At 43.9% G+C, this 26,460-nt stretch overlaps 2 protein-coding genes and 1 pseudogene across 2 annotated transcripts in view; 1 reads left to right on the forward strand and 2 right to left on the reverse strand.

Moving 5' to 3' along the window:
* Fam124a (family with sequence similarity 124 member A) overlaps nt 1-14,881 on the reverse strand; it is a 49,007-nt gene extending 34,126 nt beyond the window's left edge. Inside the window, exons 1-2 of the mRNA XM_051195553.1 lie at nt 14,674-14,881; nt 7,288-7,319 (exon numbers count right to left, since the gene is read on the reverse strand). Of these exons, the coding sequence (XP_051051510.1) occupies nt 7,288-7,319; nt 14,674-14,735 (94 nt within the window). The 5' untranslated portion in view covers nt 14,736-14,881. The remainder of the gene's footprint in view (nt 1-7,287; nt 7,320-14,673) is intronic.
* A 2,797-nt stretch (nt 14,882-17,678) lies between these two features.
* The window catches only part of LOC127230298 (GTP-binding nuclear protein Ran), a 1,116,469-nt gene continuing 1,107,687 nt past the window's right edge, over nt 17,679-26,460 (reverse strand). The window contains exon 2 of the mRNA XM_051195558.1: nt 17,679-17,688. The gene's annotated coding sequence lies outside the window, so the exon portion shown is untranslated. The remainder of the gene's footprint in view (nt 17,689-26,460) is intronic.
* Nucleotides 17,881-19,019, forward strand: LOC127230297 (alpha-enolase-like; annotated as a pseudogene).

Here is a 26,460-nt window from a genome sequence, read left to right on the forward strand (position 1 = left end):
GTTTTTAACAGTCTACTTGGGAAAAACATATTGCATCACGGTGATAATATTTATGTTTTTCACAGTAGACTTTAGGCTTAATTTAAAAGATCTTTTCAGAAAGTGCACTCAGTTTTAATGACTGCCCAAGGGGCCTTCTGCCTGCGGGTGGGGCCTAGCTGAGGCAGGGCAGCTGTGACCCACCCCTATTCTTTAGTATTAGGAGAGGGCTGCTGACCTTTAGAACTAGAGACAAACATCTGATGAAGACCTGACTCAAACGATAAGAAAATGACTAGGTAATGTCTCTGGGAAAACGTTAAGAGGAAGAGCTAGGCTGGGAATGTAGCTCAACAGCTCCTTGGTTATGGGAACTATTGACATGACAGAGCTCAAGAGATCAGAATTCCCCCAGGAGTCTTGTACTGGATGGGTCAGGGTGGGGGAAGGGGTGGGTGACAGAAAGGCTGAGGCCTGGTGCCAGAGAAGGAACTTGCTTCCCAGAAAGTCCACACAGCTCCTGTGTTATAGTAGAGACTGGAGCCATGACAATGATGGGCGGAACTACACACTGACCCAGACCGCTTAGTTCCGCTCACCTCTGCCCTCTACTTTAACCTAAAATTCCTGATGGACCTAGGCTTTCTCACCCCAGTGAGGAAGACACCAAAAACACCACACCTCTCTGTGCTTTTCATTGTTACCCGTGCCTTTTAGCTGGTGAACTGAGGATGGGTGGCCAAGCCTGGCTTGTTAGGGATGCCAGGCTTTGACTCTAAAAGCTCTAGTAACACTCCCACCTTCCACTTCTCTTTCTCCTGTTGAGAATAAGGGTGTGAAGATGGTTGTCCGTACCATCACTCTCAGGCAGCCTTAAGGATGGAAGCCAAAAGCTGAGCATGGTGGAGCATGCCTGGAAATGCTCCCCACATCTGCACTGCCTCCTTGGCTGTGGTCGTTTTCGTGATAGAGGAGAATAAATCTCTATTTGCCTAGCGATTGTTTTCTTTTTTATTTGTAGCCTAATACAGTTCCCGATCGAAGCACACACACTGTGTATGAAGTCTCATGTGTGCGGAGTGAACACCATAATTTCAGGGGAAAGGAAGAATAGTGACTCAGTACTGATCCCAGCTGCCCCAGAGGAACCACAACTCCAGACTGCAACTAAGACAATGGAGAAGAGGGAAACATCCAAACCAATGACCAGGCTGGCTATTGTGACCCAGAGGACAACAATGAGAGCTACAAATTTAGCAATGGCAGTAGGCAGGTATTTTAGAGAAACTACTCTTGAGGGAGTGCAGTGTCTGGGTCAAACAGGAATGAAAATGGCAGTCTGGAGAACAGTTCAGGAGGGTTAGCTGTACAGCAGCTAAGGTACTGTTCTCGTGATTATTATGGCTTTAATAACCAAGGGGCAATGTTGGGTCTTCAGCTGCCTAGAATACCAGAAACAGCTCACTGCAGCCTCTCCTAATAACCAAGTATAATTTGACACTAAATTACAATTCCAGATACTCAGCTTTTCTCACAGTCCCTAGTGCAGAAGAAAACAAAGCCAGAACATCAATAAACATAATGATCCAATTAACTGTCTATCCAGTTGGGAATTAGAGTTGAAAGTTTAACAGGCTCACGAGGGAGGGCAGAACAATTCAGTATTTATCAACTCAAAAAGTCAAGGCTTTTATTGTGAGACAGTTGTTTTGGGTATTTTTAAAACAAAATGTTCAATCAATGTGAACAGCTTTGATGTAATGCTTTTAATCGCTAAAGAGTCTGTCTAGATATGAGGCATCATTCCTTGTGCATACACTTACTCATATTTCTATATTAAGTATAAGTGCCTCTCAATGTTGAGAGTTTTCATAAAAACCTATTTCTGCTCATCTCTTTATTACATTTAACAATCACTTATAAGCCAGGAACTATAAAAATAGGAAGATGGACTAATAAAAATGTCTACACCCAAGGCTGGAGGTATAGCTCAGTGAGAGTACTTGCTTAGCAGGCCCTAGACTTCAGACTATCTCTAGGGTCACTAAAAAGTCTATTCCTTTTAGCTTGATATAAAATGAAGAAATGATAGTTAAATTGCTGGTTGGTATTGGTGTTGCCATAACATATGTCACAGGCGTTATCTGTCAGAGAAGGGTGTCCCTTCCAGGTTGGGCAGAGATAATATTTGCCTGCAGGGACATAGTAGATGGAAGAAAAGTATGGAGAGGAGTTAGCTGAAACTCATGGAGGCAGCATAGGCTCTGAGCTTTCTCTTAGCCTTCATGTAACAGGAGTTGGGGTGCTTGGTGTTAAGGTTTGGTTCCTGGAGAGGATATATCTAGAAAGTCTAAGGGATGCTGATAAAGCCCAGGGCACATCTATCAGGCTGGCTTTCCATAGGGAAAGGAGTCATATATCTAAGGTAAAGAAAGAGCCTTCAGTCCAGGGCTAGAGTTTCCCATATCACATTCTTTGGAAAAGGACTCCTTTGGTGATCCCTGCTCACTATCAAATCACATACTACATAGATGCTCTCTGTGCTACTGAGCCCTGGAGGACTGTTAAGGCAACCTTGATTCCTCAATGGAAAATTTCAAATCTAGAAGACTCCGGAGCAATATACTCAAAGTTCTATAGACCAGGGATGCCAATCTAGACTACTGCAACCAGGAAACTATCTGTCATTGTTAAAGGAGAAAGAAAACCTTTCCATGATACTAAAAGGCTAAAATAATTCCTACCCACCAATCAGCACTACAGAAAATACTGGGAGCAATATTTTGGACTGAGGAGAGGAATGAACATAGTCAAGAGACCCTACAAGGAAAGCAAATGAAACAAATGAAGCTGTAATTACTGAAATACAAAGTACAACTAAAAACACAAGCAGCAAAACAATAACAACAATACATACACAATAAAATGGCTGCAACCAAGACACAACTTTCAATAATAATTTTAAATATTAATGGCTTCAACTCTCTAATCAAAAGACAAACTGAATGGATTAAGAAACAAAACCCAATTTTCTATTGTCTATAAGAAACTCAGCTTTAAAGAATGGGAAAAGGTATTCTAAACAAATGGGAGTAGGAAGCAAGCAGGCATTGCCATCTTAATATATGACAAAGTAGAACTCAAACTAAAACTAATCAGAAGAGATAAAAAGGGACACTTTATTTTATGCAAGGGAATGGTCAACAAAGAAAACATTACTATTCTAAACACATATGCACCAAACTCTGGTGTGCCTAATTTCACTGTAAGTGTACTGTTGGAATTTAAGATACAGATTAACATCAACACATCAATAGTAGGTGATTTCAACACTACACTTTCTCTAATAGATCATTTGAACAACAACAACAACAAAATGAAGGGAAAAACATCAGAATTAAGTAACATCATACATCAAATGGACCCAACATAGCTACAGAATATTCTACCCAAAACCTTACCCAGCAGCTCATCAATGCTTCTCCAAAACAGACAACATTCTGGGACACAAAACAAATCTCAACAAACTTAATGTATACTACCCACCAATAATGTAATAAAACTGAAAAATTGATAGCAAGCAAGCAAACAGCCACTACCCCCTCTAGTTAAGTACACAAACTCATGGAGATTGAACAACTTGATACTGAATGATAAATGGGTCAAAGAAAAAAAATCAAAAAAGAAGAAAATCTTCTTGGAATGAGATGAAAACAAAAACACAACACAAAATCTCTGGGACACACTGACAATATCACCATAAGGGAAATTGAGAGCTCTAATCCCTGACAATGAAAAATCAGAAATAGCACAATAAATGGCTTAATTGTGCAATTCAAGAATTGGAAAAAACAACAGACAACAAACCAGCCCCAAACCCAGTGGATGGCAAGAAATAATAAAAGTCAGAGCATAAATCAATGAAGGAGAAACAAAGAAAACAGTACAAGGAAAAAATACATCTGCTTCTCTGAGAAGATATAGAAGATCCACAGACCCTTGGCCTAGCTAACCGGGGGGGGGGGGGGAAGGATCTAAATGAATAGGATCAGAAATGAACAAGGAAACATTACAATAGACACCCAAAAAATTTAGAGTTGTATAAAGGAATACTTTAAAATCCTATACTTGTTTAACCTGGAAAACCTAGTGGAAATGGATGAATTTCTAGATGTATCCAAACCACCAAAGTTAAATTAAGATGAGCTCAACAACCAAAGCAGACCCATAATAAATGGACTGAAACACCCAAGAAAAGTAGAACGAACTCCTACAAACTCTTTCTACAAATCCAATAATCTTCTAACATCAAAATCAGGCAAAGACACAACAAAGATAATTTTATAGGCCAATAATGAAGATTCAAAAATCCCCAACAAAAATATTTGAAAATCAAATATAGATACATATCAAAAAGATCATCCACCAAGATCAATTTGGTTTTATGCCAAAGAGTCAAGGATGGTTTACCATACATAATTCTATAAATGTATTAAACCATATAAGTGTGCTTTGAAGACAAATTGAATGATTATCTCAATAGACATAAAAAAAGGCCTTTGACAAACTCCAATATACCTTCTTCCTAGGATGGAGTAAGATTACAGGGAACAGTTCTCAACACAATAAAGTTAGTCAACACTATACTAAATGGAGGAAAACTCAAAGTAATTCCCTTAAAATTAAGGAATGAGACAAGGCTGTGTCCTTTTCAATATAATGCTTGAAGCTCTAGCTGGAGCTGTAAGACAAGGGAAAGAAAACAAGTCAAACCATCCCTAGTTGCCGATGGTCTGATATTATACATAAGAGACCCCAAGAGCTCCACCAAAAATTTCTAGAAATGATCAGCAATTCAACTGAGTTGGCAGAGTACAAAGTCAGCTTCAGCAGTAGCTTTTCTATAACCATCAACAAATACACTGGGGAAGAGATCATAGCCATAATCTCATTCATGACATTCTTAAATGAAAGAAAATACTTAGGAATAAGTCTAACCAAGGAAGTGAAAGACCTCTACAATAAAAACGTTACATTTCTGAAGACAGAGATTAAGGTAGACATCAGAAAACGGAAAGGATGTCATGCTCATGATCAGCAGAATTAAGATTGTGATAATGACAAGTGTACCAAAAGCAATTTGCAGATTCAGCACAATCCTAATCAAAATCCCCATGACAACCTTCATAGAAATAGAGAAAAACATCCTAAAATTTATATGTAACAACAACAAAAGACCCCAAAGTAATCCTCAGCAAAAAGAACAGTGCTTTAAGGATTACTGTTCTACTGTTGCAGTGGTATTACAAACTGATGCAGCCACTATGGAAACCAGTGTGGGGAACTCTCAAAAAGCCAAAAATAAGCCTACCAAAAGACCAGCTACACCACTGCTTGGCATGTGCCCAAACGACTCTTTATCCTACTCCGCAGACACTTGCCCACCCATTTCATTGCACCTTTTATTTACAATAGCTACGGAATGGAAACAACCTAAATGTCCTTCAGCCAATGAATGGATAATGAAAAACATGGTGCATATTCACAATGAAAGACTACTCAGATGTAAAGAAAAATGAAATATTGAATTTTTGCGGGTAAATGAATGGAACTAGAAAATGTTATGCACAGTGAGGCGATCCAGACCTAGAAAGACAAATGCCACATGGTCTCTCTTCTCTGTGATTCCTAGCTCCACATCTTCAGATATCAGTATATAATCTGGAGTAACTGTAGAAACCAGGAAAGTAAAATGACCGTGGTGTGGGTGGGAAGAAGCTCCAGGCATGGGGACAGCAGGAAGAGGTGATATGAGGGGGAAATGGGAAAAACAGGGAAGAGATCAATAACTGGGGGGAGGGGAAGATATCAATACAGAACAGGGAAGCAGAGGGATAAATAACACTCAGGATGTTTGAAAAGGGCACAGAGAATCATTATTTTGCATTTACCTAGAATTGCATATAAAATATATAAGTATATGTGCATACATAAATACAAGCACAAACACACACACACACACACACACACACACACACACACACAGTTTAAATGCAGTTACACCACTTTGGGCTAGCTATAATATTCCACCCAAGAGCCATAGACTATCTAACAAAAACCCTCATACCAGGCATGGGAGACCTCCTTTTAAATTATTGGGCAGGGGAGTTCAAAAGGCTCCTAAAACAATATAGGATAATGTTATTGCCCTTGGTTATCTTCCAGAAGCCAAAGGTAAGTCCTTGTTACTGAAGCCACTACACATTTTGGACATAGGACCCAGAGGATTTGAGATAACATTGACCTGAACACCTCCTCCCAGAAACTAGCTTTCATAGCATTAGAAAGCACCATAAAAGCTGCTGAGTGGTGGAAGCCATCAATAATTGTACCCAGCTTTGACACCTATGAACCATAGCAACCACCAGAGTGACAAGATATCCCTAAAGGGGCAATAGTGGTGCTTAATCTTAGCAGTAACCAACAGCTGTCTAATTGGATGCAAGGCCTACTAAACAGGAGGAAAATCATTCCTGGTACTCTAAACTCAGCCAACTACATGCTACATGTGGCTAGTGAGGGCATGGGTCTTAGAGGAGAACCTGCAACTGCCTAAAACAGAAGAATTCCTAACTATACTCTAAATGCTTACCTTCCTATGCACAGTTAAGGGTAGATCTTACCCTAACCAAAGAGGATCCTTTTTGCAGCTGGAGTCCATTTCAGAAGGCATGACTAGTCAGAATGCAGACAACAATGAACCCAGACCCTGTTGACACATCTACTACACAACTCCTACATCAAAGACCCAGGCATCATCGCGGAAGAGGGGGTGGGGAGATCCTCAGGGTCAGAAGACCAGGCAGTTTGCTATGAGACTGTGCCTTCTAGCTCTGACAGGGAAGCTACATGGCTGCCTCTCAAGACCTGGTGACCTTCCATCACTAACTGACATTCCAACGTAGAGGGGGGAAATCTCACGGGTCCCCATCCCAAGATGAGGAGCTACATGCAATTAACAACTGCTGAGAATTAGTCTTCTCCAGGGATGAGCCCCCTGGATGAGTGGTCATCCCTAAAAATTTACACATGCAGCAAGACTTCATGGACTGAGCAGCAGGCTCTATTTGTGTTTTTTGTCTATGTGTATATGTAACAACAATGGTTAAAGCAGAGGTGGTTATGAATTTGGAAGGGAGATGCGGGTACATGGGAGGGGTAGGGACGAGGAGAGCAAGCAGGAAAGTGATGTAACCGTATTTTAAAAATGTAAAAGACAACTCTGAAGGACATTCAAAGAATACTTACTGCTGGTGGAGGACAGATGGCTGTAGTCAGACCTGAAACAGAAGACGTAAGTAGGGTTAGGTATCATTTTTCCTTATCCAAGTGAACCACTTGAGCTAAAAGCTTTGTCAGCAATGTGGTAGTTAGAAGCTTTTGTCTGCTAAAGCTGTCACTGGTGAAAACAGGGATGAGGCCTCTTTAGTGCAAATTAGTGCTATGCTTGAATTCTGAAAACAAAACTGGGACCTTCGTATGGGCTCTGTGAGTCACGCTATGAGGTTCTCAGGCCCTCTTGATTTGTTGGAAAGTTTTTGAATGTTTGTTTATTTTTCTGGTGAGAAAGCCTCCAAGTTTTCAACAATTCCCCAAAAGAGTTACACTCTCATTAAGGAGCACTTTCCCAATGCTCACACAGCACTGCTGGGATGCTTCTTTGACAACATGATGGAAGGTTCCCTGAAGGAGGAGGACAGCCTTTGGCTGGGAAGTAGGGGTGTGTCCACACTCCAGGACTGGTTGACCAGCAGAGACCTTCAGCACAGGGCACATCAGTTGATTTCCATTCCCAATCTGGCTATCTAGGAGAGTCACAGGATGTGGACTGCGATGGGGAAGGAGACATGAGGAGAAGTGGTCCATGTGGGTTCTATGCTGAGAATTCAGTGGCTGGCATTGAGTGACTCCGAGAACGGGAATCCTGCCAAGTTCCTGCCCCATGGTCAGGGCTGTGGAGACTTTCCTCTTTGACAAGGAATTTTGTTTAAAAGCTGTTTATTCTCTTGCATCCCAAAGTCCTTCTTAGTAGGAAATTCATCCCTTAGGGATGCAGGGATTCACAGTGCCTGGCAGTTAGAGGATGTAGTTAGGCAAATAAACTGCTACATCTTGTTTAACTACATAGGTAATACACTCCTTTTATCGCCTTAGCCTCCAGTTGCCTTTCTTGAATTAGCCAATTTTTGCTCCATTTACTACATATAAAAGGTACATATAAACCTTTTTTAAAAATTGATGTTTGTGTGTTAAAATTACTACAGTGCTTAGATCACAATGCCCTGATTTATTGGTAAGGAATAAAATGGAAGGAAATGGACACTGGTTTTCTCTTTTTCAAATGAAGTATTTTAGTAATCAAAATCACTATTGTTTCAAACTGGAAAAAATAAATCTGCAAAGGGGATTTGCATATCTTTTTATAAACTGCACTCCCACATGCCAAATTTAATTTTATTTTATTAGTTGTCATATTAGTCGTGATGACAAAGTACCTGGTAAAAACAACTTAAGGAAGGGAAGAAGGGTCTATGTGAGGTAGGGAAGAATGTGAGGCAACTGGTCAACTTGTGGACAGACTGGAATTGGAGAGAGATGAATGCTGTGTTCAGCTCACTTCTGCCTTCTCTTTTTATTCAGTCCTGAGCCTCAGCCTGTGGGATGGTGCTACCCACATTCAAGATAGTTCTTCCCTGTTCAATGGAACCTCTCTGTTAGCATCTTCACTGACATGTCCAAAGCTGTGTCTCCTAGGTGACTCTAAGTCTAGGCAATTGATGTAGTCAGTGGAAAGTAAAAGTGGTACCATCTGTAAGGAGACCAGGAAGTGAGGAATGACAGGGTGTAGACTCACTGGGCAGAGTGGATGGACAATGAGCATGCTAGAAAGTAGGATGGGTTGGGCTAGGGCATAGTGCCATATTGGCTGAGGGAAAGGAAAGCATCAAGGATTGGTGACATACTGTAACCCAGGATTTCTGCACCCAGCATTGGCATGTTAAATTCTCTTTGGAGCCAGACGGAGCAGAAACAACACATGAGAAATCTAGCTATATAAAGTACAGTGAATGACCAACAAGTATCCACTATAATAGATCGAATGATAGCAAAGCCCCTTCCATCACACCACAATCATGGCCAGACTTTCCAGAAATTGTACAACTATCCACTTATGACGTGGAGAGTGTGATATTACTATGTCTCCTATAGCAAGAATGTGCCAGTTTTTTTCAGCTAGGGTTTGCCAAAGATGAGATTCACACAGGCAGGTTGTAAAGATTGATATGGACATAGGCTGAAAGTTACATTGAAATCATAGTTGAAGAATCTTGAAGTGCATTGGTAGTGCTAGCATGAAGGACACCGCTCCACAAGGTCCCCCTAAATTTCTCGAGACTTTCATGGCAATGTTGGGCTTACGCCTGCCAATTGGCCAGTCTCTGGCAGACTTGTGAACTCCAACTCCTTCACATAACAGCCAATCTGTACAATACCAATCTAATCATGACTTCCAAGGACGACTTAAAACACAGGCCATTTTCTCCAATGAAGGGTGGTCTCTGGCCAGCTCTATGGTCTTTGTCCCACTAAAACACAGCAAACAGAAGAGGCATCTAAGATTTCGCCTTGATTTTTGGCTTCTGGTTCTAAGTTTATGTAATCTGTGTGTCGACATTGACACAACAATAGAGGTCATGACTCCGAACCGATCTTTTCATTTAAAACCACTGAACATGCTTGGGTGGCTCCTGTATTTATCATGTCACATGAAGTGATGCTCGGCAATTTACTCAACTCCTTCTTCTTGGAAATGGCTACATGATAGTTCTTGATTTCATGTTAGCAAAATAGAGGGTGATGAGATTATTCATGAGTAAAGCTTTATATTTATTTACTTCCTTATCCTTAGAAAAATTGCCATGATTGGGAATGCTGACCAAGGCAAGGTATTTCCACTTCTGTGGCTCAAATTCTAAATAAGATTGTTTGATGGCAGTGCCAGTGAGAAACTGTAAAGCTTAAGACAACTTCATGAAGAACTAGATAAAAAATAATTTCAGAAAACAAGCAGGAGAAGCAGGAGCTTGACCAGACTTCTTTGAAGGACTTTGTGCTCCTCAAACTTATTTAGGGTAGGCAGGGACAGCCTGGGGTTCTGTTTATTGGTCTCACATCAAAAAGTGTTCCCCTGCTGGCTGCACATACAACATTCAAGCCTTTCAGAACGGAGCATGGAAGGCAAACTTAGGCCTTTTAAGATGTAAAATTCTTGAACCTATACAGTAGATGGCATATAATAATGCAAGAATTATTGTCTCACACCTGATATGTATAAGTATACACACATAAAAATATAATCCCCAAATATTTTTTAAATATTAGTATGTTAATTGCATGCATTCAGATTATATGAAAACATATTCTGTAATTAAGATAGCTCATCACTGCTAGAGGTCTCACTAGGCAATTTGCACAAATATTCATTTATTAAAGGAGTATCTTTCCAGAATGGCTTTTCCAGGAAATTATGGCCTAAGCACTGCACTTGGCCTTTCTGTAAAACTGACCTTCCTATTGTTGCAAACACATGGCTCCCTGTGTTGTGGACTTCCCCTGCTTTTTCTTAGTGCACTGAACGGAAGGTCATGGTAACAGAGTTAACTAGCCTCGAACACAAACTTCATACGTGGCTACAAAGTCATCTTGCCTTCTATGTAAAATTTCCTTTAAAAGCTGCTGGCCCATTTAAAATGTTTTTTGCGCCTACTCTTTCCCATGGACCTGCCTCATTTCCCAGTGCTCGCCGCTTCTTGTAGGCTGCTGTGAGCACTGCTTCTAGTTCCATTAAAGTTGTGACACTGCCATAGGCCAAAAGGTCAGTGGCAGTGGACACACAGGTAGAATTCCAAACTGCTGAAGAAAAATAATTCACTAGGTGTGGCCACGTGTGAAAGAGCACGGTGGAAGCCATGCCTTGGAGACTCACTAATGAAATTGTCACTGCTGGCACTGGCCTTTATTTGTATTTTCAAGGAACTGCCTGTCCCTCTGTTAAGAGATTCTGTGTCATAAGCTTCTTTGCCAGAAGTGCTTGCTAGTTTCTCCTAACAGCACACAGAAGCACAGGCTCCTTTCCCATTGGAGCTTCCAAATGACATCGACTGCCACAGAGCAGTCTGCCTTTGGTCTTGGCCCACAGTAGGTGTAGGTAGGCTGTAAAAGGCAGCTTTCACTCCAGAAGAAATCAAGGACTAATTAGAGAATGGTTACTGGGTGGGAAGCAGCCGAAAGCCCTGGGCGGTAGATCAATAAGCCATATTTATCGAGTCACTGCATCCTACTTGTAAAATAATAATGACAATGTCAAAGCATGGCCTGGATATTCTGAATGATGATGCCCAGCCTCCTTAAGGCATTGAAAAGCATCTGCGTGTCTACTGTGTTGGGGATAAAGAATGTATGGAGCTTGGTACAGGGGCACATGCCTGTAACCCCAGAACAAGGGAGGCTGAAGCAGGGGTATTCTAAATTGGACACCTTTCTACTAATAATTTTTCTGGAGAGTTTTCTAGGCAAATGGCTCAGCTCTCACCCCTTCTTCGCCTTCTACTCCTTTCTAGAAACAATCTCATCTGGTTTCTAACCACCACTCCAACTGTCAAAGCCTCACTTCAGTATCTCTATTAATAAAATGGCACTCCATAGCCCTTATCATAACGAGCTTTCAGTCAGACAATATGGACCTTGGTTTCTCAAAAACCCAACCCTCAAGTTGGGTGTTGGTGGCACACACCTTTAAGTCCCAGCACTCAGGAGGCAGAGGCAGGTGGATCTCTGTGGGTTCAAGGCCAGCCTGATCTACAGAATGAGTTCCAGGACAGGCTCCAAAGCTACACAGAGAAACCCTGTCTTGAAAAACCAAAAAATCAAACCAAACCAAACAAACAAGAAAACCAACCAAACATACCCAACTCTCTCTTGGTTCCCAGGACAGCCTGGTCCTCCTTCTGTGGCTCTGCCATCAGTTTCCCTGCTTTTTGACTGACATTTCAATGCAATAGCTTCTCAAGCCTGGGCATAAGGACAGCCAGCTTCACTGAGCTGGCTAAGGACTCAGTGAGCCAAGGAAGCACGCAGTGAATGCTGGGTAAATATTTGCTGTGACATTCAGTTGAGTTCATCTCTCCCAAGGCTTCAAGGGTGGTTCCAAAGATATCATCATGTTAGAGCTCTACACATCTGGCTGCTCATCTTCAGACTACCTCTGGTGGCACAGAAACATCTCACATTCTCCCCTAACTTGGCTTACAAAGGATCATGGGCTAGTTTGAGAATCCAATTAAATCTTTTTTCTTCTCACAAAACTTTACCTATTATTCTGCATATGTCTTGAAACCATTTGTGGATCCCAAGTTAAAGACTGACATCGTAGTGGATATGTCACTTGAGCTGGCTTGACAGAGAGAGAGAGAGAGAGAGAGAGAGGGGTAGAATTTCCCCTGATAGATAGGCATGCCAAGCAGAAAGGGCAGTTGGCAAAAGTGAGGTGCCATAAGAGCATGGCAGGATGGCCAGGTCAGAGAGAGGAGTTCACAGTCCAAGGCCATGTTCAGTTCTTGCCCTTGATAGACAAAAGAGCTGTAAACATTTGGAAGGCAGAGAGACGCTACTAAGGAAACCCTGGCATGAGGTATGTTCCTATAATCCAAGCACTAGGAATGCGGGACAGAAAGATCAGAGCTTACAGTTGTCATAAACTACTTGATGATTTCAAGTCCAGCCTGGACTACAGGAGATCCTGTTTCAAAGAAAGAGGAGGAGGAGAAAGAGGGGAGGAGGAGAAGACGATGACCCAGCAGCAGCAGCAAACATTTACTGAGTGAGTTCTGTGTGCTTTATACCTAACTTGACCAGAATAGAAAGGGAAAACACCAGAAAAAATGAGCCAACTATTATAGTATGTTTGATACCTAAACTGAAATTTAAAGTATACAGGGTAGACAGCAAATGCAAGGCTAAGGGACATGAATTGAAACTTCTGTCTCAAATAATATCACTTTACATTTTAATTTAAGTTTACTAGTGATGCATTAAGAATTCTTTAAACAATGTTGTCCTGTTATAGCAATGGCCTCTAGTGACAGGCAGAAAGTAGAAGCTTGGGTGTGGTGTCTCTATATCAACTGGCCCTTCCTAGGAGTCTGTGGTAGCTTCCACACTAGCCTGACTCCTGGGGTGAAGCCACTCCTCAAAGTCAATGCTACTCCCCCTTCTCCAAGGCAAGGCCCTTCCTGCAAACATCTGCTTTAGGAGAGCCCTGCAAGTTAAAAATTAGTGGGACAGCATTTGCTTCACACCAACCACAAAAGAGCAGGTAAATCTTGCCTTGTTTCTTCTATTCATGGTTCAGCTAACCATGGGAGAGCAGGTGGGAACCAAGGATGGTCACCACAGTTGATAAACGATAGGGCTGTGACATAGTGAACGAATTCTTGTCTACTATGTGTGAGGCCTTAGGTAGGAACCTCAGCACCACCAAAGTTAGGAAAGTAACTAAATTGGCAAGTTTCATACCAACAGAATTGGAAGCAAAAGCGAGGGTGGGTGGGGGTGGGAGGCTTCAAATAAAGTTACTCCTCCACCATGATTTCACAGTTGGGTAACAGGGAAAGCCCACTGTGGGAAGAATGCAGGTCCAGATTTTGGATAGGGGTGGCAGGAGGTTGCAAGGAAGTTCGGGTTGGAGGGTGGAAGAGTTTGAGGGATGAATTCTTGGGCTAGGTCAGAACTGAGGCCCATTCTGGAACAGGCCTCTCTCCCTGTCCTCAGCAGATTGCCAAATCCTAAAATTAGCTTGAAACCTTTCCACCCATCAGGAATTGTAAGGTCTTCTGTAGTTCGGGTAACCCCTGACCTCTATCAGGATTTCTCTAGATAGAAGACACTCTTTCCTACTGGGCATCCTGGATGTGGTGCTGACTGTGCACAGGAAAATCCTCTAGATAGGGGCTGGGTGGGAACCATGACAGGACATTCGTATCTGAAAGCACATTCTTTTGTCCTACTCAGGAAAACTGCTGTTGGGAGAGGGCTAATTAGCCTCCAAAGGCTTGAGCTAAATACTTGAGTCCTTTGAAGCACACGAGACCTGGATCACAGCATCCTGAGGGTACCCAAGGCTGGGGGGGGGGGTGGAGAAGCGGCTCAGCAGCTCATTATAAGTGGGCTATGTAGTCTTAGCGGGCTTCGGAGAGTCTTTTCAGTGCCAGGCGTCCCACCCTCTCCACCTGCCTTCCTCATCTCCAGGGCTAGACTCCTGAAGGCTCCGGAGCTACCATAGTTCCCCAGCCGATGGAAACAAGTGCAGGAGCATTTATATCTGACAGGGAATAATGGCTGAACCTGGTATCAGGACCACGGGGCTGCGGGGCTGAGAGGGATGACCCTGAGCCTTGGGTCCCATCACCTTCCACTCCCCGGTAGGGCCCTTCTCGCCCCTCCCCTCTCTGCCCCAGGCAGTCAGGGACCCTGCAGCTAGCCGGCAGATACCGAGTCCCAGCTCCGATACTGTCTTAGTGGTTACGGCTTCTAAGAGCAGAGTGCTGAGCTCCCGCCCCGCCTGATCCGGCTCACCCTCCGGTCTCGGCACCCGAGTCCACGCAGTCCTCCTCCTCACCGCCGGCCTTCGGGTTCATGGCGCGCGTGCCCGCCGCGCTCCCTCGGCCCCGGGTCCCTCTGAGCGCCTCGTACCCGGGCCCCGCAACCACCCGACCTCGCGCGCCAGCCGCACGCCGCGCCCTCTCGCGGCCGCGCCCTCCTCGCCCTCGGCTCTGCGCTGGGCGGGCGCGCTCGAGTACCACCAGGCAAGGACCCGAGCGTGTGCACGGGATGCGCGCGTGTGCACGATCGCAAGCGTGAGTGGGGGAGGTGTGTGAGGTGGCCTATCTCTATAAGCGTGGGGTGTAGTGGGCGTGCAGTGTTTAATCTTGCACCCACTTGGGTGAATGCCCGGCGGCTGTGCTTTCTATAGTGACTGGTGCAGGCAGTATGGGAGTGTACGCAGCAAAGCTGTCCTTCGCTGGGCCCACAGTAAAGAGCCCAGAGTCCCCGGGCTTGCGAACAGTACCAGGAAAACACCCAACCAGCACAACCAGGGCAGGGTAGAAAGTCTCTCCATTTGAGGACCAGTTAAAACACCTGGGTGTTTTCCTTCAGGTTCCTCGGTACTACAGAAGCTGAGTTCATTAACGCCTTGCTTAACCTGCCAACCCGTCAGAATGGCTTCTCACTGACCCAACTTTCCAGCGCATGCATTCTTTTGTTACCTGTTTCAAAATAGTACGAAGAGAGCTGGATGAACCTGCATTCAAGGAACCTGGAAGCAAGAGGGTCGTGGATGTTGTTAAACCCTGCCATCCCTCGGGGTGGTTTAAGGATTGAGGAAGCGGGTCATCTTCATTTTAGTAGGTTGAGGTGAGGCAGCTTGGTACTGGTGGGGTAAGAACAACTTACACTTAATTCTGGTGCTGTTGTCACTAGAACACATGGAAGTCACTTATTTGTGTGTTCGAGTCTCTTCTGAAGGGCAGCCCTGAGGAAAGAACCGGTGGACGTGAGCATGCTCTTACCACGCAGCTATAACTCAGACACCTCAGACAAGTTATTTAACCTCCTTGAACTTTAATTTCTTCACCTATTAGGCTACTGCTATCTTTCCTGTATCTCCATTGTAGGTTACAGGAGTTCGTGTCTGTAAAACAGTTTGTGAGTCCGATATATGCCAGGTTCAAGGAGCTGTCAGCGTCACAGGAGAAGCCTACTAGCTGAAGCCCCACTCTCAACTTGCACCCAGTGTCACTCCTGTGTGACAAGTGATGAAGAGCAATACTGTTTCTTTCCTTTTTTCCTCTCTCCTTCCCTGCTCTTTCTTCCCATTTTACATAATTGCCATTGCTCTCTGATTCTTATGAAAGAGAAAGGCCGTAAACAGAAGCAGAGTAGAAATGCAATCTCACAATCAGGGAAAAACAAACAAACAAACAAAAACATAGGTGAGTGTGACCAGTCCAAGTCTGAATAACCTTTCCTAAACCTAAAATTCTTTCCCCCAAACAAGCAAAAATGGATATGTTATATTCAGTTTGGTGCTCATTAGTTTAAACAAAGAAGATATATATATATATATATTTCCTTCTTCTACATATTGATTCCAGTTCCCTCTCCTTCCTTCCCTCCCATGTCCCCCAACTCCCCTTCCATCCCATTCCCCCCACTCCACAGGGAGGGTGATGCCTAAAGAAGCAGTTCTTTAAGGGAAACATGTTGTGTAATATAACTTTAACTATGTGAAGGTGTGTTACATTTGTTTATACTGAGTTTGTTTAATGATGTAAAGATGTGTTGCATTTGCTTCACCTTGCCTGCCCAACGCACCTCACTGATCTAATAAAAAACGGAATGGCTAATTGCTAGGCAGGAGAGAGAAAGGCAGGGTTGATGGGTAGAGACAATAATTAGGAGGGGGAAAAATCTAGGCTTGAGAGAGAAAAGGAGAAGAGAATGAGGAAGAAAAAGAGGGACACACCTGGGACCGGAAGCCAGGCAGCTGCCATCCAGATGTGGAGCAGCAGGAAAGTAAGATATACAGAAAGAAAGTTAAAAAGCCCTGAGGCAAAATGTAGATAAACAGATTAAAATAAGAGCTAAGCTAAGTACAAACATTCAAAACAAATAAGCCTCCGCTTCATGATTCGGGAGCTAGTTGGTGGCCCAAAACAAAAAGACATGCCAATTTACGGTGTTGTGGTTTTAATCTGAAAATGTCCCCTGAAATCTCATGTGTTGAGAGCTTGGAGATCCGTTGATGGGCTTTTTTGAGAAATGGTTGGATCATTAAGGCTCTAACCTCATCTGTAGATCATTCCCTGGATGAATTAATAGTTAATTGGACTAGAAGGTGGGGCCCAGCTGGAGGAAGTAGGTCACTGGAGATGTACCTGTTCCCACCTCTACTCTGCCACACACACCCTCTGTGACATGAGGCTGAAAAACGTGGAGCCTAGCGACCTCAGACAGAAACTTCTGAACCTGTGAGCCAAATGAAACCTTTCCTGTTTTTTTTTTCCAATAACGAATCAAAGTGCATTGCATAACACATTAAAGATAACCTCTGAGACTCCAGGACACACTGGTCTCACATTAAGGAATGAAGACAAAGCAATTCTTAATTAAATTTGATGATGGGGAAGACCGACCTTGAATTCTCCACTTCTATCTCCGTTCTTCTGCTCATAGTTTGTGGTTGCCAGCCTGTCTGTGATCTGGCTGTTGTGTGTCTGTGTGTGATGCTTGTGGTTTGTGTCTGTCCCTAAGAAAGGGCTTTGCTCTGTGCTTCCAGAGAAGCACAGGAAGCATTGCATTGGGAGAGGGATGAGTGATTCTCTATAGAAATCTTTAAAAGAGTTTTAGCAGGCACGAAGTCACCTTACCAACCCAGAACACTGAAGAGCACACCAAATATGTTATCAGGCTATATCCACAGGTTCTTTTCAACATTTATGAGGGATGTTTGTTGTATAAGGTTGCTTTCAAATTGTTTTCAAATTGCTCAGCAAGGGCACACATGTATCTTAACTCTCTCTTCACTGTCTGCAGAAACCTGTTTTTTTTCCCCCCTGTGTGGAGATCCAGAAATTCACCCTGTCTGTTCTCAAGATTCATGCCAGAGAGATCTTTGGCTCTTGTGGGTATCCCACTGTTGAGGTTGATCTCTGCACCTCAAAAGATCTCTTCTGAGCTGTGGTGCCTCCATGCCATCCATGAGCTCTAGAACTATGTGACAGTAAGACATGCCATATGGGGAAGGTGGTCTCAAGCCCTGTTGAGCACATCAATAAAACTATTGCACCTGCTCTGGGTAGCAAGAAACAATATTGTGGAACAAGAGAAGATTGACAAACTGTTGATTGAGATGGATGGCACTGAAAATAAATATAAACTTGGTGCAAATACCATCCTGGGAGTGTCCCTTGCTGTCTGCAAAGCCGGTGCTGTGGAAAAGGGGGTTCCTTTACTGTCACATCGCTGACTTGGCTGGCAACCCTGAAGTCATCCTGCAAGTCACAGCTTTCAATGTGATCAATGGTGGTTCTCATGCTGACAACATGCTGATCCTGCAAGACTTCATGATCCTGTCTGCAGGGGTGTCCAGTTTCCAGGGAGCCATGTGCACTGAAGCAGAGGTTTACCACAACCTGAAGAATGTCATCAAGGAGAAATAAGAAAAGGATGGCACCAATATAAGTGGCGAGGATAGGTTTGTGCCCAATGTCCTGGAGAACAAAGAAACCCTGGAGCAGCTGAAGGCCACAACTGCAAAGGCTGACTACACTGACCAGGGTGTCATGGACATGGACACGGTTGCCTCTGAGTTCTTCAGGCCTGGCAAGTATGACCTGAACTTCCTGTCTCCCATGACTCCAGCAAGTACAGCATTCCTGACTAGATGGCTGATCTGTAAAGTTCTCCATCTGGAGTACCCAGTGGTGTCCATTGAGGACCCTTTTGACCAGGATGACAGGGAAGCTTGGCAGAAGTGCATGGCTAGTGCAGGCCATCCAGGTGGTTGGGGATGAGCTCATGATAACCAACCCTAAGTGGATTGCCAGGGCCATGGGTGGGAAGTCCTGCACCTGCCTCCTGCTCAAAGAGAACTGGATCTGTCTCTGGAACCCAGTCTCTGCAGGAGTGTAAGCTGGCCCAGTCTAATGGGTGTCATGGAGTCCCATCACTCTGGGGACACTGAAGATACTGTCATCGATAACCTGGCAGTGGGGTTCTACACTGAGGAGATCAAGACTGGTGCCCCTTAGCCAATCCAGAGCTTGGCTAAGTACAATCAGATCCTTAGAATTGAGGAAGATAGGGGCAGTGATGCTGAGTTTTCCAGCAGGTCCTTCAGGAAGCCCCCGGCCAAGTAAATAGTGGGCTGGAGATCCTTGGAGGCCCCAGCTGCTTAACCCTTTCTCTGATGTCATCAGGGTGGCTCAAGGCCAACCCAGTGCTTGGCCCTCCCATGCCAGTTCAAAGCTTCTGACTACCTGGAGCCCTGCTGGAAACTCCAGCTTTGTCTAGAGTCCCATGTCATCTCTAGGGTGAGCATAGGCAAGAACCACCCCCCCATGGGTCTACATGCAAAATAAAAGCCTCAGTGACTCATAAAAAAAAAAAAGAATTCACTAAAAGTGGCTTACAGCCAGTGGCTGTCTTCTGACAGAAAGACCAAGAATCCAGTAGGTTTTGAATCTGTGAGACTGTTTCAGCAGTCCCAATCTAGTGCTAGAGCCTGGGAGGATCCCTGCAAAGCTCTTGGTCTTCAGTCTAGATTGGAATCACAAAGAAGTAGGTTGTAATGGCAGGGAAGGAATACCTCAGCAATAGAATAGATGGACTTGCCTTTGAAAGTGAGGACATGCAGGCAAAAAGCAAAAGCTTCCTTCTTCCATGTCCTTTTATGTGGGCTGCCACCAGAAGGTGTGGTTCAGGTTTAGGGTAGGTCTTTCCACCTTCAAAGGTCCAGATGAGGTAATCCCTCATAGTCTTGCCAGACTACATAGGTTTCAGGTGATGTAGAGATTAGCCATACCACAATCTGTTGCTTGCTTTCAGCACATGATAATCACAACACACAAAAATATACATATATTACTCTGGGTTGGGGCAAAGAAGAATACATAACATAAATTGAAGTTATGCATTAGTTTAAGTTGTAAAAGCCAATTAAATGGGAAATCCAAGACAAGTAAGGTTGGTTACCCTGACTCTTAAAGGCAGGGTTGGGAGGATGGGGTATTTTTAACTTTGCTGTGAGGTCTGCCAAAAGTTCAGCCTCTTTGGGGTCAAGTGATACTTCCAAAAAAGTAACTACTTTACTTTTACTCTCTCTCTCTCTCATTCTCTCTCTGTCTCCCACTCTCCCTCCCTCCCTATCTATCTATCTATCTATCTATCTATCTATCTATCTATCTTCTATCTAATCTTTCATGTATACACACAGGCACCCGGGCATACATGCACATGTGTGGAGGAGGTAAGAGGAAAACTTTTAGAAGTTGTTTTTATTTTACCATGTGGGTTTTTGCTGGGGCTCAAGTTGCCAGGCTTGGGGGCAAGCACCTTTACTCTCTGAGCCATTTCACTGGCCCTTCTTATAAATTGTAGCAGAAGGGGCCACTTGCAGACCCATGGAGTGTGTAGCTTGTCTTCAGACCCTGTTTTGCCATCTCCTGGCCACCATTAAGTGAGACATTTGCTCCATACCACAACACTTAGCCTTAGCGTAGCCAGAAAGACATGTAGCCAGCTAATCACAGATAAAAAAGGTCCCAAACCCTGAGTTTCCTATTATTGTTTATTTTGGTTATATTTTTCAAAGTCACAGAAAAGCAGCTAACACACACAGATTTCTAAAAACCAATTTCAAATACACAGTGAGGAACACTGCGAAAGGCTTGAAGTTATCATTTAGTAATCCTTCTCAGGTAGTTAATTACCAATCAAGAGGGTGAACTTGCATATGCAAATGCAAGAAATCTACCAATAGATGAGATTCCTACCACCCTGGGTATGATAATCCAGAGAGAGTGACTAATTAAATAAATAATCTTGTTTAAGTGTGTGTGTTGTGAAAGAGAGGCAGAGACGGACAGAGATAGAGACAGAGAGGTGGAGTGGGGTAGGGTGCATCCCTACCATCTTGCCATGAAATGAAGGAAAGGAATCATGTACTCTGAAAAGAAAGATCAGAATAAAAATTAGTGTCGGTAAAGCCCTCTTTGGAAAGGACTTGGAGCCCTGTTATGCCTCAGGGCCCGTGCATGTCTGTTTCTTGCCCCAAGTTCCCTGTCTGGAACACTTCCTCTATGACTAAACTTCTGTGACAGTCTTCTGTGAATGATAGGGTCACTGCCCCTCCTTTCCCCATGCCTGTCCCTGATTCCATGAGAGAAGGACCATCTTTTTTTTCTGTACCTTGCTGTGCTCCTAATAACTGGGACCATTTTTATATGAGAGCAAGAACCATGTATTGAGCAAGCAGGTAGAAACAGCTCCTATGCACATGGGGGAAGGAGGCTGAGACTCCTAGTAGGGATGAGCACAGAGTTGCACGCCAAGCAATTCAGTTAGGAAGAAGTGGCTGGGGCTGCCCAAAAAGATGATGGCAGCAGTTAGATGCTCATGATTGTGGCATTCATGAATTCACCAGTAGATAAGCTGCCACTTGGAAAGCAGGACACATGAAACATTCATGAATCCAGGTTAAACAGAATGGCAAGAGTGGCAAAGTAAGAAGTCTTGACAAGCACCCCACCATCTTGTTAGCCTCACAACCACGAGGAACCCACTTTTCTAGGAACATTTTGAGCCCATCTCTTATTTAACCCCAACAAATCCCTGAGGAGTAGCTGCATCTCCCCTTTTTGCTGTCAAGGAAATTAAACTCTGTTGCATCCAAATACCTTGTCTCTGGTCTCCCTGTGGTAAGTATGGAGCCAGAATGCTGTCCATTGAAGCTATCCAAGGGACAGTAGCAGGGGAAGAAGCACCTGTAGTGACACCAAGGAACAGGCAAGAAAGAAGAACCTGGAACATGAGATGACACTTACATGAGCTCAGTCTTTCCCTGTGTCCCACATAAGGCCAGGCAGGACCCAAACTCTGGACCACATCACAAAGTGATGCTTTGGAATCAGGTTTCCTTGCAGAGGGCAAAAGTGTTCCCATGGGCTGGCAACTGGGAGATGCAATTCTGTTTGTGAGAAAGGCTGGAACGGTGTCACAGCCTCCAGTCATTTTCTGGCAACTTCCGACCCCAAGGCTTAGGAGCCTTGTTGATTGTGATTTGGGGGGGAAGAGTTGTAGGTGAGCAATTGACTGAAGAGCTGTGTGCTGATTGGCACAGGGAATTTAATCTCATGGGGCCCCATCTCCATCTCCAAGCTACTTAATGTTTATGACTGGACTCATATGCAATGCCTTCTCTCTTCACCTGTAGGAAGAAGTCAGGGGAACGTTACTGGTCAGTTCTGGTTGTATTTCCTGCTGTCCTAAAGAGATTTCATTCCAAGCCTGAGGACTGTCTTGAGATAGATACTGAGGCATGGCTGGAAGTATAGCCAGTCAGCACATATGGCCCTGGCTTTGGGCCTGAGCCACTGTGATTAAATGCTGGACACTTTGGTATAGCATTAATTCCAATAACTACTTAACGTTTCCACTGGCCTTAAAATGGGGTTGTTGGTCTGAAAATTAAAAGAAGCTCCAGGTCCTTTAAAACTATAAAAATTACGAACACAAGCTATCACTCAGCCTCCCATCGTCATTTCTCATAATAGTTTAAATCACTCATATCATGTGTCGCTTGGACTGCTCCATTCCATCTCTCCTGAGACTGCTGCATGGCTAAGAAAACAAAGCCATTCATTCATTCATTCATTCATTCATCCATCCATCCATCCATTCATTCAGTGTATACTCAGTGTTCTGGGCAGTAACTGGTGCCTGGGGCCCATTGGGAAACAGTCAGACCTCATTTCTGGCTTTGTAAAGTTTTGGAATCAGGAGAGCTCATTTATCAGGCTTCGCATCCTGAAGGCAATACTGGCATTCTTGGCAAGTCCATCCTTCTTGACCTTCCTGCTTAACAGGTGCATGATGGGACTGGCCAGTAGAGTAGGTTTAAAGATTAAAGTCCTTTACTTTGGGCAAAAGGGGCAGATTAGGAAATAGCAGGGCAGAAAGCAATTGGCAAAGGTGAAAGTCCTAAACACCAGAGCCTCAGATTCAGAGACAGCAAACAAATTTCCCTAGCACTTGAGAGGCAGAAGCAGGAGGATTGTCTCGGGTTTGAGGCCTGCCAGGGCTAGGTCACAAGACTTTGCCTCAAAAGAAAAGGAAGGGAGGGAGGGAAGGATGGGAGGGAGGGAAGGAGGCGAGAGGGAGTGAGGGGAAGAAAGATGGGTCAATGAGACAGTTCAGTAGGTAGAAGCACTTGTCACTCAAGAATGACAACCTGAGTTGTATTCATGGAACTCATTCATACCTGTGGGGGGAGTGAAACAATTCCCCAAACATGTCCTCTGATCTCAACATGTGTGCTATGATATGTATACAAGCCCCATATTTCAAATACACAATAATAATAAACTAAAAGAATAAAAGGGAGATAGAGAAAGCCAGAGAGTAAGAGAGGGAGGGAGGGGGAGGGAGGAGGTCCAAGACATCATGGGATTTTCTCAATTTGGTCTTCAAAGGAGGTAAAATCACTTCCATTGCCCCCTGGACCACCTGCAAGATAGCTAATCTGATCTAATGAAGATATTAAAATCAAATGTGTGTTTAGATCATCCAGCATCAAATAGAGCTGCAGAATTATATTGGTTTGGGAAGTTTTGGTCATTTATTTTAATCAATGGATTAAAAACCCCACATTTATCAGAATTTCAGGTCAAAGAGAAAAGTGGGGGAAAAGTCATTTTCTTTCAAGTTTCCAGATGTTTGTCTAATATGAAAGTAAATATTTTGATCATGACAAGGGAAATTATAAACTACTGACAAATGTACTTAGACAAAGAAGCCGCTAGTCCTCTGTGGAAGCATAAGGGGACCAGATGGCAGAGGCAGGGTGAAGGGAGGGTGACTGTGAGCTGTAAAAGGATCCCATCAAGATTCAAATGACTGCTCTGACAGGGACAGCAGAGCTGGTGGCCCCACCTCGGAGTCTTCCAGGAACTCCCCACCGGCAGCTCACACTTTCCCACCTGTCCCTTGTGCCCCCAGTGCCTGGCAACCTGATGAGCACACAAAGAGATAGGAACATAAAAGACTCAGGGAATATGCCATAGAATATAAGAATGCAAAGAAACTCCAGTTCAGGGCACTGGACTCTAGCCCCTGAGAGCATAGAGAGGACTTTTGGGAGTCGTGGTGGAGCCATCTATTCATTGTGATAGCAAAAACCTAAATCTGTAAGGTGCTGGCCTGGTCTCCTCAGACTCATTCTTCCCTTGGTGACCCAAGTCTTCTATGGTTCAGCTGCCTGTGACTCACTCTGCTCGGACCACTGTAGTCGAGCAGCATAGCCTGTGGGTCACACAGCTGTCTCAGTTCAGGAGGTGAGTGGACAGGATTTTGCTGAGACCTTCAACCTTGTCTCAAAGATGGTCGTCTCTGGTGTCATCACATGGTATTTGCACTGACTGCATACACATACTCCTGTCTCTTTGTGTGCCTAAATTTCATATTCCAGACTCCATTCAGATTGAGCTGGGAACATTTTAGTTATCTTATTTTTATACAATCATTTCTTAAGATGGATCTATATATGCACTTGCCTTTTGAGGTAATGAGATCTTTGAGTATAAAATTCAACCCAGAACACTGTCTCACTGTCTTTGAAGCTGTTGCACAAATAACATAAAGTAGGACTACTCAAGTTCAAATCCTCCCTCTGTTATCTCCTAGATTTTCTTTCTGGAGCAATTGACTTAGTCTACCTGGCACCGTTTCCTTGTTCATACCAGCATTGCTCACTTTCTACATATAGAGAGTTGAGATCATGTCTGGCACGTGGGAAGTACTTGGCATTGCCATTGTGCTCTGCAGTTGACTTCCAAGTCTCATTCTTTCTTTGTGGCCTTTGTTGGGTTCTGTGTCCCAGAGTTTCTTTCCACACAATGCCTTCATTCCTCAATAACATACTGATGTGGATAATATTCTGCTGGATCTGATATAGATAAGATGGAGACCTCACCCTCAAGTCCTATCAGTGGTATTAGGTGATGGAGGCAAGGTACTCTCAAACCCTGGCATCTATGTTATGCTTGCTTTGGCTCAGAGATATCCCTGAAAGACGGTGTACTAAGGCTTGGTACCAGCCAATAGACTTAAGAAATGGACCTATTTGGAGAAAATGGGTGCTCAGAGACACATCCTTATTGTGGTTATCTTACTCTTTGGGCTCTTTACTCTTTTGGGGGTCCTCCATCCAACTCTCAAATAAACCACACACAGACTTATTCATAGTTATGAATGCCTGGCCTTAGCTTGGTTTGTTTCTTTCCAGCTTTTCTTAACTTAAATTATCCCATTTGGCCTTGGAGCTTTTATCTTTCTCTATTCCTGTATACCTTTTCTTTCCTTCTTTCTTGTGTCTAGTTGTGTCCCTGGGTGGCTGGCCCCTGAAGTCCTCCTCCTTCCTCTCTTGCTCCCAGATCTTTTTCTTCCAGATTTCCCCTCATATTTATCCTGCCAGTCCTGCCTATCCTTTCTTCTGTCTCACTATTAGCTGTTCAGCTCTTTATTAGACCATCAGATGTTTTAGACAGGCAAAGAATCACAGCTTCACAGAGCTAAACAAATGCAACAGAAACAAAAGTCACACACCTTAAAATAATATTCCCAAACATGTATCTTGTCCCTGACCCCTTCTTCCTTTGGTTTGCTTCCTGGTTGCTTGGGATGAGTATTTGTGCTGTGCCATGCCCTTCTGCCATGGCGTTCTACCTTAGGTGACCCCAAAGCCCATGTGATTACTGTCATGCAGCGCTATGTCAAACTCAGTTCAGAAACTTTTCATAGGTGGGGTGAGACCCAGAAACATCTGAGGAGGGAGGGAGAAAGGGGGAAAGACAGGAAGAAGTGACTGGAAACTTCTGCCAAATAATAATGTGAGTTGGGTTTTAATGAGTGAATAAAAGTCAGCAAAGAGTCTGTCTTTGGGCAAGGGGAGATAGAATCTTCTTAAGACCCAGTCCTCACTGCAGCTGGTGAGCTCTTACAGCCATTCTGGTCCTTCACCATGCCCTGGGAGGACCTTGGCATTTAGTTCAGGATCATGTTGCCAGCTCAGCTCTTTGTTTCACTTTGTTCCAACTATGCATCCAACAAGATGCAGAGGCATGGCTGTCACCTGCCCACGTTCATTTCCATCTCCTTGTCTCCCCATGTGCTCTTAGTGTGATGGTTACTGGTAGGATTTTTCTTCTCTTGGCTTTCTGCTCTGAATTAAGTCACTCATTCACCACTCTCCTGTAGCCTTGGTGGTCCAGGAACAGGGAGCTAAGAGGCTACAGACTGAACCCTCTGAAACCATGAGATGAAATAAATCATTCCCCCCTTTGTTTTTGCCAGGTATTTTAGTCACAGCAATGCAAATGTCACCTATGTATTTCATCTCATAAAGTTGGGATTTTACGTTTTCCTCTGTGGAACCACTCTGAAAGAACTTGGGACTTTGAAAGCCACTGGCTCACAAGTTAATAGGTTAGGAGTCAGGGTCAATTTCAGGGAATGGAGGGTACATGAAGATAGAAGAGCTGGAAAGGTCTTGAGGTAATGCTGTGCTTAATCCTTCTCAAGCTC

This window comes from Phodopus roborovskii, unplaced genomic scaffold (genome assembly GCF_943737965.1).
Source record: "Phodopus roborovskii unplaced genomic scaffold, PHOROB, whole genome shotgun sequence".
Taxonomy (NCBI): Eukaryota; Metazoa; Chordata; class Mammalia; order Rodentia; family Cricetidae; genus Phodopus; species Phodopus roborovskii.